This window comes from Oncorhynchus gorbuscha, linkage group LG17, assembly GCF_021184085.1.
Source record: "Oncorhynchus gorbuscha isolate QuinsamMale2020 ecotype Even-year linkage group LG17, OgorEven_v1.0, whole genome shotgun sequence".
Lineage (NCBI taxonomy): Eukaryota > Metazoa > Chordata > Actinopteri > Salmoniformes > Salmonidae > Oncorhynchus > Oncorhynchus gorbuscha.
Window position 1 is genome coordinate 3,642,770 of NC_060189.1, and position 14,131 is coordinate 3,656,900.

A 14,131-nucleotide genomic window follows, 5' to 3' on the forward strand; every position below is an offset into this window, starting at 1 on the left:
GAATAGGTCTCTCTCTCTCTCTCCCTCTCTCACTAGGGAACCAATATAATAGGTCTCTCTCACCGGGGAACCAATAGAATAGGTCTCTCTCCCTCACCGGGGATCCAATAGAATAGGTCTCTCTCTCTCACCGGGGAACCAATAGAATAGGTCTCTCTCTCTCACCGGGGAACCAATAGAATAGGTCTCTCTCTCTCACCGTGGAAACCAATAGAATAGGTCTCTCTCTCTCACCGTGGAACCAATAGAATAGGTCTCTCTCTCTCTCACTAGGGAACCAATAGAATAGGTCTCTCTCTCTCACCGGGGATCCAATAGAATAGGTCTCTCTCTCTCACCGGGGAACCAATAGAATAGGTCTCTCTCACCGGGGAACCAATAGAATAGATCTCTCTCACCGGGGATCCAATAGAATAGGTCCCTTTCTCTCACCGGGGATCCAATAGAATAGGTCTCTCTCACCGGGGATCCAATAGAACAGAATAGGTCTCTCTCTCTCTCCCTCTCTCACTAGGGAACCAATATAATAGGTCTCTCTCACCGGGGAACCAATAGAATAAGTCTCTCTCCCTCACCGGGGATCCAATAGAATAGGTCTCTCTCTCTCACCGGGGAACCAATAGAATAGGTCTCTCTCTCTCACCGTGGAACCAATAGAATAGGTCTCTCTCTCTCACCGTGGAAACCAATAGAATAGGTCTCTCTCTCTCACCATGGAACCAATAGAATAGGTCTCTCTCTCTCTCACTAGGGAACCAATAGAATAGGTCTCTCTCTCTCACCGGGGATCCAATAGAATAGGTCTCTCTCTCTCACCGGGGAACCAATAGAATAGGTCTCTCTCACCGGGGAACCAATAGAATAGGTCTCTCTCACCGGGGAACCAATAGAATAGGTCTCTCTCTCTCACCGGGGAACCAATAGAATAGGTCTCTCTCTCTCACCGTGGAAACCAATAGAATAGGTCTCTCTCTCTCACCGTGGAACCAATAGAATAGGTCTCTCTCTCTCTCACTAGGGAACCAATAGAATAGGTCTCTCTCTCTCACCGGGGATCCAATAGAATAGGTCTCTCTCTCTCACCGGGGAACCAATAGAATAGGTCTCTCTCACCGGGGAACCAATAGAATAGGTCTCTCTCACCGGGGAACCAATAGAATAGGTCTCTCTCTCTCACCGGGGATCAATTAAAACAAGTGAGTCAGAGGATGTAGTGTGTGTGTGTCTCACCTAGGTAAGATCTTGTCTGGGAAGCGGTGTGTCTGGAACTGAGAGGCGAGGCCAGGTTTCTTCAGCTGCTCAAACAGCCCAATCAGGTTGTGAGAGTACAGCTGGAAGGTCTTTCCTGTGATCACATATGAAACAAGTTAGCATCACATTATAAGACTAACACTGATAAGTCCCAAATGGCACCCTATTCCCTATTTAGGTCACAGACACTGTGTCCTTCCTGGGGCCACAGACACTGTGTCCTTCCTGGGGCCACAGAGACTGTGTCCTTCCTGGGGCCACAGACACTGTCCTTCCTGGGGCCACAGACACTGTGTCCTTCCTGGGGCCACAGACACTGTGTCCTTCCTGGGGCCACAGACACTGTGTCCTTCCTGGGGCCACAGACACTGTGTCCTTCCTGGGGCCACAGACACTGTGTCCTTCCTGGGGTCACAGACACTGTGTCCTTCCTGGGGTCACAGACACTGTGTCCTTCCTGGGGTCACAGACACTGTGTCCTTCCTGGGGTCACAGACACTGTGTCCTTCCTGGGGTCACAGACACTGTGTCCTTCCTGGGGTCACAGACATCTCTTACAGTGTTTTTACGACACCCCATAATAGTGGAACAAACCAAAGACGACACTAAGATGGATTGAAGGATGGAAAGAGGATATACGGCAGAAACATGCTATTTACAAGTGTAGCTGTATGAAACATGCTATTTACAAGTGTAGCTGTATGAAACATGCTATTTACAAGTGTAGATGTATGAAACATGCTAAAAACATGCTATTTACAAGTGTAGATGTATGAAACATGCTATTTACAAGTGTAGCTGTATGAAACATGCTATTTACAAGTGTAGATGTATTTACAAGTGTAGATGTATGAAACATGCTATTTACAAGTGTAGATGTATGAAACATGCTATTTACAAGTGTAGATGTATGAAACATGCTATTTACAAGTGTAGATGTATGAAACATGCTATTTACAAGTGTAGATGTATGAAACATGCTACAAGTGTAGATGTATGAAACATGCTATTTACAAGTGTAGATGTATGAAACATGCTATTTTAGATGTATGAAAATGTGTAGATGTATGAAACATGCTAGAAACATGCTATTTACAAGTGTAGCTGTATGAAACATGCTAGAAACATGCTATTTACAAGTGTAGATGTATGAAACATGCTAGAAACATGCTATTTACAAGTGTAGCTGTATGAAACATGCTATTTACAAGTGTAGATGTATGAAACATGCTAGAAACATGCTATTTACAAGTGTAGCTGTATGAAACATGCTATTTAGAAACATGCTATTTACAAGTGTAGCTGTATGAAACATGCTATTTACAAAACATGAAACATGCTAGAAACATGCTATTTACAAGTGTAGCTGTATGAAACATGCTATTTACAAGTGTAGATGTATGAAACATGCTAGAAACATGCTATTTACAAGTGTAGCTGTATGAAACATGCTATTTACAAGTGTAGATGTATGAAACATGCTAGAAACATGCTATTTACAAGTGTAGATGTATGAAACATGCTAGAAACATGCTATTTACAAGTGTAGATGTATGAAACATGCTAGAAACATGCTATTTACAAGTGTAGATGTATGAAACATGCTAGAAACATGCTATTTACAAGTGTAGATGTATGAAACATGCTAGAAACATGCTATTTACAAGTGTAGATGTATGAAACATGCTAGAAACATGCTATTTACAAGTGTAGATGTATGAAACATGCTAGAAACATGCTATTTACAAGTGTAGATGTATGAAACATGCTAGAAACATGCTATTTACAAGTGTAGCTGTATGAAACATGCTATTTACAAGTGTAGCTGTATGAAACATGCTAGAAACATGCTATTTACAAGTGTAGATGTATGAAACATGCTAGAAACATGCTATTTACAAGTGTAGATGTATGAAACATGCTAGAAACATGCTATTTACAAGTGTAGATGTATGAAACATGCTGGAAACATGCTATTTACAAGTGTAGCTGTATGAAACATGCTAGAAACATGCTATTTACAAGTGTAGATGTATGAAACATGCTATTTACAAGTGTAGATGTATGAAACATGCTATTTACAAGTGTAGCTGTATGAAACATGCTATTTACAAGTGTAGCTGTATGAAACATGCTAGAAACATGCTATTTACAAGTGTAGCTGTATGAAACATGCTAGAAACATGCTATTTACAAGTGTAGCTGTATGAAACATGCTAGAAACATGCTATTTACAAGTGTAGCTGTATGAAACATGCTAGAAACATGCTATTTACAAGTGTAGCTGTATGAAACATGCTAGAAACATGCTATTTACAAGTGTAGATGTATGAAACATGCTAGAAACATGCTATTTACAAGTGTAGATGTATGAAACATGCTAGAAACATGCTATTTACAAGTGTAGATGTATGAAACATGCTAGAAACATGCTATTTACAAGTGTAGATGTATGAAACATGCTAGAAACATGCTATTTACATGTGTAGATGTATGAAACATGCTAGAAACATGCTATTTACAAGTGTAGATGTATTCATCACCAACAGAAAATTAGTTTTAAGGAGCCAGCGTGAAATTATATGCACTTTAATCTTAACGTACAGGGCTAGACGGGAGCTAGCTTGGTGTTTCGATAGGGGTAAAGGGTTACAACATTTTGTAACTTTCCCAAAATATCCAGGTTGGAGGATTCCTGGACTTCCTGTTTATCCCATTCTAATCCCAGGAATCTCCAAACTGGGATTTCTGGAAAACATGGGAATTTTGAGAAATGTACATTTTTTGTGTGTTATTTTTCACACCATTTTTGTGATATCCAATTGCAAGTTATGATCTTGTCTCGTCGCTGCAACTCCCCAACAGACAGAGAGACAGAGAGAGACAGAGAGAGACAGAGAGAGAAAGAGAGAGACAGAGAGAGACAGAGAAAGACAGAGAGGAAAGAGAGAGAGAGGCGAAGGTCAAGACATGCGTCCTCCGAAAGATGAACCTGCCAATGTCGCACTGCTTCTTAACACACTACTCATTTAACCCGGGAAGTCGCTGTGGCAATGTGAAGGTGGAAACACCGTTTGACTGACGACCGAAGTCAGCTTGCAGATGCCTGGCTTTCCACAAGGAGTCGCTAGAGCGTCATGAGCCAAGGAAAAAACCCCGCCGGTCAAACCCTCCCCTAACCCGGACGGTGGGATCGAACCCCAGGCTGTAGTGGCGCCTCAGCACTGCGATGACTCAGAATGCTGTGCCACTCAGGAGGCCAGAATTTTTAGAAACTTAATGTAATTTTGCAACTCTTGTTATGGGTAAAATACAATACAGGGTTGTAACTGTGACAATGATGGTGATTACCTTCTGATGAAGCCGGTTAGTAGAATACCAAAATCAAGCCAGACCAGAGAAGAGAGCAGAGGAGAGGTGAGAAAGGAGGGACAGAGTCCAAGAGGAAGAGAGGACAAGAAATCAGAGATTACATTTACTCTGAGCCGAGGCATAGGCCTACTTTAAAAACTTTATGGTAGGCTACACAACGGTACAATTAAGTTTACCTAGTAGTAATTTACAATAGGTAAGAAACGCTTACTTTCACTTTCTTACAACAGAGCGGCGTGGAGAGAAAATTAAACAGTGGGTAAAACACAGATATAGCACACATGGTACAGAGTAGAGGCCTTCACGGGCCCATAAAAGAAATGAACCTGGGGCTTTCCCCTCCAGACCCAATATGCATAATTACTATAAATGTTTTATACAGAAACCCCGTTCCCAACGGACAACGAGGGTCCGTTCCAGTATAGACCAGGTCGGATGTGAGAGAGATTTGTGAGGGAAGAGGGAAGCAGCTGAGATGGAGGAGTAGAGAGTGGGAAGTTGGGGAAGATGGGAGGAAAAGTGGTGAAGCTGGGGTCGTGCTGTGAGATGGAGGAAGTAGAAAGTGGTGAAGCTGGGGTCGTGCTGTGAGATGGGAGGAAGTAGAGAGTGGTGAAGTTGGGGTCGTGCTGTGAGATGGGAGGAAGTAGAGAGTGGTGAAGCTGGGGTCGTGCTGTGAGATGGAAGGAAGTAGAGAGTGGTGAAGCTGGGGTCGTGCTGTGCATTTAAGCTACTGTGAGTGTGAGCAAGTGACACGAGGAACAAGGGGGGGGGGAAGACAGCAACAGAGCCAACTTACGCTATCGCTACCATAGCTAGGTTATTTATCATGCAATATTACATAGTACCTGTCTTGCCTGGATCAAACTGGGAGAAGCTAGTTAAGCTAACTAGCTAGCTAGGCTAATTGAGGTTGCATGTACTTTCTGGTCCTACACAGTTACAAACAACGACTCCATTCAGAATATAAAGTACCAGTATACCTGTTGGCTCTTAGTCGTTGAAGCCTAACTTTTAAATTCCATAATTTAAATTCCATCGTCCATTGATTTAGATACCTCTTAACTTTTGCACCAAACGGAGGCTCTATGATTGTAGTATGACTTTTGATTGACCAAGAAAACATCACACGTGCCACTCTCGTGAAACGCAAGAGTAGCGGCATAAATGACACATACCCATGAGAAACAGATCCGATCCAGACCAGTGATATTATTAACAATTCTGTATCCGGATCCGCTCGGGTACCGGATCGGGTCTCGGGTACCGGATCCGCTCGGGTACCGGATCGGGTCTCGGGTACCGGATCGGGTCTCGGGTACCGGATCGGGTCTCGAGTACAGGTGGATGTGTGAAGACCTCTAGTACAGATGAGCTATATACAGTTGAAGTCGGAAGTTTACATACACCTTAGCCAAATACATTTAAACTCCGTTTCACAATTGCTGACATTTAATCCGAGTAAAGATTCCCTGTCTTATGTCAGTTAGGATCACCACTTTATTTTAAGAATGTGAAATGTCAGAATAATAGTAGAAAGAATGATTTATTTCAGCTTTTATTAATTTCATCACATTCCCAGTGGGTCAGAAGTTTACATACACTAAATTAGTATTTGGTAGCATTGCCTTTAAACTGCTTAACTTGGGTCAAACATTTTGGGTAGCATTCCACAAGCTTCCCACAATAAATTGGGTGAATTTTGGCCCATTCCACCTGACAGAGCTGGTGCAACTGAGTCAGGTTTGTGGGCCTCCTTGCTCGCACAAATTTTCAGTTCTGCCCACACATTTTCTATGGGATTGAGGTCAGGGCTTTGTGATGGCCAATCCAATACCTTGGCTTTGTTGCTGTTGTCCTGAAGCCATTTCGCCACAACTTTGAAAGTATGCTTGGGATCAATGTCCATTTGGAAGAACCATTTGCAACCAAGCTTTAACTTCCTGACAGATGTCTTGAGATGTTGCTTCAATATATCCACATAATTTTCCTCTTCCCTCATGATGCCATCTATATTGTGAAGTACACCAGTCCCTCCTGCACAAAGCACCCCCACAACATGATGCTGCCCCCCCGTGCTTCACGGTTGGGATGTTGTTCTTTGACTTGCAAGCCTCCCCCTTTTCCCTCCAAACATAACGATGGTCATTATGGCCAAACAGTTCTATTTTTGTTTCATCAGACCAGAGGACATTTCTCCAAAAAGTATGATCTTTGCCCCCCCCCATGTGCAGTTGCAAACCGTAGTCTGGCTTTTTTATGGCGGTTTATCAGCAGTGGCTTCTTCCTTGCTGAGCGGCCTTTCAGGTTATGTCGATATAGGACTCGTTTTACTGTGGATATAGATACTTGTACCTGTTTCCTCCAGCATCTTCACAAGGTCCTTTGCTGTTGTTCTGGTATTGAGTTGCACTTTTCGCACCAAAGTACGTTCATCTCTAGGAAACAGAGCGTGTCTCCTTCCTGAGCGGTATGACGGCTGCATGGTCCCATGGTGTTTATACTTAAGTACTATTGTTTGTACAGATGAACATGGTGCCTTCGGGAGTTTGGGAATTGCTCCCAAGGATGAACCAGACTCGCGGAGGTCTACAATTTGTTTTCTGAGGTCTTGGCTGATTTCTTTTGATTTTCCCATGATGTCAAGCAAAGAGACACTAAGTTTGAAGGTAGGCCTTGAAATACATCCACAGGTACACCTCCAATTGACTCAAATTCTGTCAATTAGCCTACCAGAAGCTTCTAAAGCCATTACATTATTTTCTGGAATTTTCCAAGCTGTTTAAAGGCACAATCAACTTAGTGTATGTAAACTTCTGACCCACTGGAATTGTGATACAGTGAATTATAAGTGAAATAATCTGTCTGTAAACAATTGTTGGAAAAATTACTTGTGTCATGCACGAATTAGATGTCCTAACCGACTTGCCCAGATTATAGTTTGTTAACAAGAAATGTTTGGAGTGGTTGAAAAACGAGTTTTATTGACTCCAACCTAAGTGTATGTAAACTTCTGACATCAACTGTACATTGGGACATGCATAAACTAACTACAATGAGTCTTTCTCAGAGAAAGTGGTTCAACTCTACTTTCAGGTCTTGCACTATATATACAAGAGTATGTGGACACCCTTTTAAATTAGTGGATTCGGCCATTTCAGCCACAATCGTTGCTGGCAGGTGTATAAAATCGAGCACACAGCCATGCAATCTCCACAGACAAACATTGGCAGTAGAATGGCCTTACTGAAGAGATCAGTGACATTCCTTTCCTATCAAGTCAGTTCATCAAATGTCTGCCCTGCTAGATCTACCCCCCCCCGGTCAACTGTAAGTGATGTTATTGTGAAGTGGAAACGTCTAGGAGCAACAACGGCTCAGCCGCAAAGTGGTAGGCCACACAAGCTCTCAGAACGGGGCCGCCGAACGCTGAAGAGCGTAAACATATCATCTGTCCTTGGTTGCAACACTGTTTGTCAGGAGCTTCATGAAATGGGTTTTCATGGCCGAGCAGCCGCACACAAGCCTAAGATCACCATGTGCAATGCCAAGTGTCGGCTGGAATTGTGTAAAGCTCGCCGCCATTTGGACTCTTAAGCAGTGGAAATGCGTTCTCTTCACCACCTGGCAGTCCAACAAATTAATCTGGGTTTGGCGGGTGTCAGGAGAAATGGTACCTGGCCCAATGCAGTGCCAACTGTCAAGTTTGGTGGGGGAGGAATTAACTGTATCTGTCTGTATCTGTCTTGTTTTCCATGGTTTGGGCAAGGCCCCTTAGTTCCAGTGAAGGGAAATATTAATGCTACACTATACAATGACAATCTAGATGAATCTGTGCATCCAACTTTCTAGCAACATTTTGGGGAAGGCCCTTTCCTGTTTCAGCATGACAACGTCCCTGTGCATAAAGCGAGGTCCATACAGAAATGGTTTGTTGAGATCGGTGTGGAAGAACTTAACTGGCCTGCACAGAACCCTGACCTCAACCCCATTGAACACCTTTGGGATGAATAGGAACCAGGCCTAATCTCCCAAACATCAGTGTCCGACCTCACTAATGCTCTTGCGGCTGAATGGAAGCAAGTCCCCGCAGCAATGTTCCAACATCTAGTGGAAAGCCTTCCTAGAAGAGTGGAGGCTGTTATAGCAGCAATGTTCCAACATCTAGTGGAAAGCCTTCCCAGAAGGGTGGAGGCTGTTATAGCAGCAATGTTCCAACATCTAGTGGAAAGCCTTCCCAGAAGAGTGGAGGCTGTTATAGCAGCAATGTTCCTACATCTAGTGGAAAGTCTTCCCAGAAAAGTGGAGGCTGTTATAGCAGCAATGTTCCAACATCTAGTGGAAAGTCTTCCCAGAAGAGTGGAGGCTGTTTTAGCAGCAATGTTCCAACATCTAGTGGAATGCCTTCCCAGAAGAGTGGAGGCTGTTATAGCAGCAAAGGGGGGGACCAACTCCATATTATAATGGCCACGATTTTGGAATGAGATGTTAAGATGAGTAGGTGTCCACATACTTTTGGTCATGAGGTGTATCATCGGCCCAAACTATCTACATTTCTACAGCAACCAGGAGTCTTCACAACCACTGGCCAATATAAAACGCCATATTTATTCCACACAGCAGTAGGCCATAAAGACAGGACTCACAATAATATGCAGTCAAGCACTTATTATAAAAGGGGTTTTTATCCAAAGGCTTCTAAACATCCTGCTACTTTGGCGTCTATAGATAGCTATGAGGTGATTGTATTTACGGTATGGTGTGTAGATGCCAGGTAATGGCATTGCTCCTGTGGAATAGTTATGAGGTAATGGTATTTCCAGTCAGATAACAGCAAAACAAAGCTGCAGGTTATCATGGCACCATCTCCAGCAGCTGGCTGTGATTGATACCGCCTCTCAAGACTGCAGTACACCAGGTTGTTGTTGATACCCTACTGACTCACCTGACCGAGACAGCAGGTTGTTGTTGATACCTGTCCTACTGACTCACCTGACAGAGACACCAGGTTGTTGTTGATACCTGTATCTGTCCTACGGACTCACCTAACAGAGACACCAGGTTGTTGTTGATACCTGTCCTACTGACTCACCTAACCGAGACAGCAGGTTGTTGTTGATACCTGTCCTACTGACTCACCTGACCGAGACATCAGGTTGTTGTTGATACCTGTCCTACTGACTCACCTAACAGAGACAGCAGGTTGTTGTTGATACCTGTATCTGTCCTACGGACTCACCTGACCGAGACAGCAGGTTGTTGTTGATACCTGTATCTGTCCTACGGACTCACCTGACCGAGACAGCAGGTTGTTGTTGATACCTGTCCTACTGACTCACCTAACAGAGACACCAGGTTGTTGTTGATACCTGTCCTACTGACTCACCTGACCGAGACAGCAGGTTGTTGTTGATACCTGTCCTACTGACTCACCTAACAGAGACATCAGGTTGTTGTTGATACCTGTCCTACTGACTCACCTGACAGAGACACCAGGTTGTTGTTGATACCTGTCCTACTGACTCACCTAACCGAGACAGCAGATTATTGTTGATACTTGTATCTGTCCTACTGACTCACCTAACAGAGACATCAGGTTGTTGTTGATACCTGTCCTACTGACTCACCTGCCAGGGACATCAGGTTGTTGTTGATGATGTAGAGCCAGGTACACTTCCTGGGGAACAGCTAGAAGGGGAACATAACACAATAAAGGACATTCAATACTCACTGTTGAAATAGACCAATTCGGCAGTAGACAGCACACTATTTCACCGATTCAGATCTACAGTAACTAAGAGGTAGAAATGTTTATAGCTATATTTATTAAGGATGGGGCATCTTTCCCTTTCAAGACGATTCGTATCTAGCTCGATACATGGGCTCCGATACGATACAGGAACGACACGTTTTAGTTTGAAACGGCTATGACCATAGCCAATGAATATATAGCAAAATTTTGTCTTTCGCCTCCCATCTCCAAATCAAATGGTTTTGACAAGTTTTCTTTACAGAGTGATCTTCTCTTCGACCATACAGTGTGCCTCACCAAAAGTAATCGCTGTTCTCGTCATGACATTATCAACTTTTACCCTGTGCAGTGGGGAGAACAAGTACTTGATACACTGCCGATTTTGCAGGCTTTCCTACTTACAAAGCATGTAGAGGTCTGTAATTTTTTATCAAATCGGTACAGTTCAACTGTGAGAGACGGAATCTAAAACAAAAATCCTGAAAATCACATTGTATGATTTTTAAGTAATTAATTAGCATTTTATTGCATGACATAAGTATTTGATACATCAGAAAAGCAGAACTTAATATTTGGTACAGAAACCTTTGTTTGCAATTACAGAGATCATACGTTTCCTGTAGTTCTTGACCAGGTTTGCACACACTGCAGCAGGGATTTTGGCCCACTCCTCCATACAGACCTTCTCAAAATCCTTCAGGTTTCTGGGCTGTCGCTGGGCAATACGGACTTTCAGCTCCCTCCAAAGATGTTCTATTGGGTTCAGGTCTGGAGACTGGCTAGGCCACTCCAGGACCTTGAGATGCTTCTTACGGAGTCATTCCTTAGTTGCCCTGGCTGTGTGTTTCAGGTCGTTGTTATGCTGGAAGACCCAGCCACGACCAATCTTCAATGCTCTTACTGAGGGAAGGAGGTTCTTGCGATACATGGCCCCATCCATCCTCCCGTCAATACGGTGCAGTCGTCCTGTCCCCTTTGCAGAAAAGCATCCCCGAAGAATGATGTTTCCACCTCCATGCTTCACGGTTGGGATGGTGTTCTTGGGGTTGTACTCATCCTTCTTTTTCCTCCAAACATGGCGAGTGGAGTTTAGACCAAAAAGCCCTATTTTTGTCTCATCAGACCAGATGAACTTCTCCCATTCCTCCTCTGGATCATTGTTAGAGGAAATTATATTTGAAATTATTAATTATGTATACATTATTGATTAGAACCATTTATTATAATACTATTATGAGTTCTTGGTTAAGCTGTTACTGAAAATGTAAGCAGAACTAATTAATTGTCTGTGCCTCTTGGGAAGGTTAAGGGGGAGAAAAAGCTTTTCAGACAAGATAAGAATGTTTGGGTTATGTTCCATTGGTGAGAGAAAAGTATATATTTTAGACAGATTGGAATGTCTGGTTTATGAGGGGAGTAGAAAGCATCTCCGGACCTAAACAAAAAAACAACGGGGCTATCGTGGGAAACTGATGATGTCATTTTGAGTTTATAACCTGTGGAAATCTGTGTATGTAGTTAGTACTCTCTGGAATTAAACGCTCTTACCTGGCTTTTAAGACTGGTCTCGATCTACTTCATGCATAATTAATGAACTTACACATCATTAATGAATTAGAAACGAGTGCGAAATTGGTTTTGGCAATTAAAACATAAAGGAATTTAGAATTCCTCTATCAATCATCCAGATGGTCATTGGCAAACTTCAGACGGGCCTGGACATGTGCTGGCTTGAGCAGGGGGACCGTGCGTGCGCTGCAGGATTTTAATCCATGACGGCGTAGTGTGTTACTAATGGTTTTCTTTGAGAATGTGGTCCCAGCTCTCTTCAGGTCATTGACCAGGAATCACCTTCCTCATGATCATTGATGCCCTACGAGGTGAGATCTTGCATGGAGCTCAAGACCGAGGGTGATTGACCGTCATCTTGACATCTTGTCATCTTCCACTTTATAATAATTGAGCCAACAGTTGTTGCCTTCTCACCAAGCTGCTTGCCTATTGTCCTATTGCCCATCCTAGCCTTGTGCAGGTCTACAATTTTATCCCTTATGTCCTAACACAGCTCTCTGGTCTTGGCCATTGTGGAGAGGTTGGAGTCTGTTTGATTGAGTGTGTAGACAGGTGAATATAGGTAATGAGTGGAGAACAGGAGGGCTTCTTAAAGAAAAACTAACAGGTCTGTGAGAGCCAGAATTCTTACTGGTTGGTAGGTAATCAAATACTTATTCCATGCAATAAAATGCTAATTAATTACTTAAAAATCATACAATGTGATTTTCAGGATTTTTGTTTTAGATTCCGTCTCTCACAGTTGAAGTGTACGTATGATAAAAATTACAGACCTCTACATGCTTTGTAAGTAGGAAAACCTGCAAAATCGGCAGTGTATCAAATACTTGTTCTCCCCACTGTATATCTAAAAATGACCATAATTATTTACAGAGTATAGAAAACATTAGGAACACCTGCTCTTTCCATGACGTAGACTGACCAGGTGAATCCAGGTGAAAGCTATGATCCCTTATTTATGTCACTAGTTAAATCCACTTCTATCAGTGTAGATGAAGGGGAGGAGACATGTAGATGAAGGGGAGGAGACATGTAGATGAAGGGGAGGAGACGTGTAGCTGAAGGGGAGGAGACGTGTAGCTGAAGGGGAGGAGACGTGTAGCTGAAGGGGAGGAGACGTGTAGCTGAAGGGGAGGAGACGTGTAGCTGAAGGGGAGGAGGGAGCTGAAGGGGACGTGTAGCTGAAGGGGAGGAGACGTGTAGCTGAAGGGGAGGAGACGTGTAGCTGAAGGGGAGGAGACGTGTAGCTGAAGGGGAGGAGACGTGTAGCTGAAGGGGAGGAGACGTGTAGCTGAAGGGGAGGAGACGTGTAGCTGAAGGGGAGGAGACGTGTAGATGAAGGGGAGGAGACGTGTAGCTGAAGGGGAGGAGACGTGTAGCTGAAGGGGAGGAGACGTGTAGCTGAAGGGGAGGAGACGTGTAGCTGAAGGGGAGGAGACGTGTAGATGAAGGGGAGGAGACGTGTAGCTGAAGGGGAGGAGACATGTAGATGAAGGGGAGGAGACATGTAGATGAAGGGGAGGAGACATGTAGGTGAAGGGGAGGAGACATGTAGATGAAGGGGAGGAGACATGTAGATGAAGGGGAGGAGACCGGTTCATTAAAGAATCATTTTTTAAAACAATTGTGAATGTGTGCCATTCAGAGGGTGAATGGGCAAGACAACATATTGAAGTGCCTTTGAATGGGTTACGGTAGTAGGTGCACCGGTCAAGAACTGCAACACAGTGGTGGGAAAAGTACAACAGTTTCAAAAAGGATCCCTTAAGGATCCCTTAAAGATCCCTTAATAGAAATGACTCAAGTGAAAGTCACCCAGTAAAATACTACTTGAGTAAAAATCTAAAAGTACTTGGTTTTAAATATACTTAAGTATCAAAAGTAAAAGTACAAGTATAAACCATTTCAAATCCCTATATATATATTAAACAAACCAGACGGTACAATTTTCTGTATATTTAAAAAATAATTATTGACAGATAGCCAGGGCACACCAACATAATTTACAAATGAAGCATTTGTGTTTAATGAGTCCTTCAGATAAGAGGCAGTAGGGATGACTAGGGTTGTTCTCTTGAATTGGACCATTTTCGTGTCAAATGTAACGAGTACTTTTGGGTGTCAGGGAAAATGTATGGAGTAAAAAATACATTTATTTTCTTTAGGAATGCAGTGAAGTAAAAGTAA

General features: G+C 43.2%; 2 protein-coding genes across 2 annotated transcripts in view; both read right to left on the reverse strand.

The window, feature by feature from the left end:
- LOC124001333 (deubiquitinase DESI2-like) overlaps window positions 1–14,131 on the reverse strand; it is a 1,147,470-nt gene that overhangs the window by 343,995 nt on the left and 789,344 nt on the right. The gene's annotated exons all lie outside the window — the stretch shown is intronic.
- The window catches only part of map4k5 (mitogen-activated protein kinase kinase kinase kinase 5), a 121,456-nt gene that overhangs the window by 23,246 nt on the left and 84,079 nt on the right, over window positions 1–14,131 (reverse strand). The window contains 2 exon segments of the mRNA XM_046308051.1: window positions 1,231–1,345; window positions 10,248–10,308. Coding sequence (XP_046164007.1) covers window positions 1,231–1,345; window positions 10,248–10,308 — 176 coding nt within the window.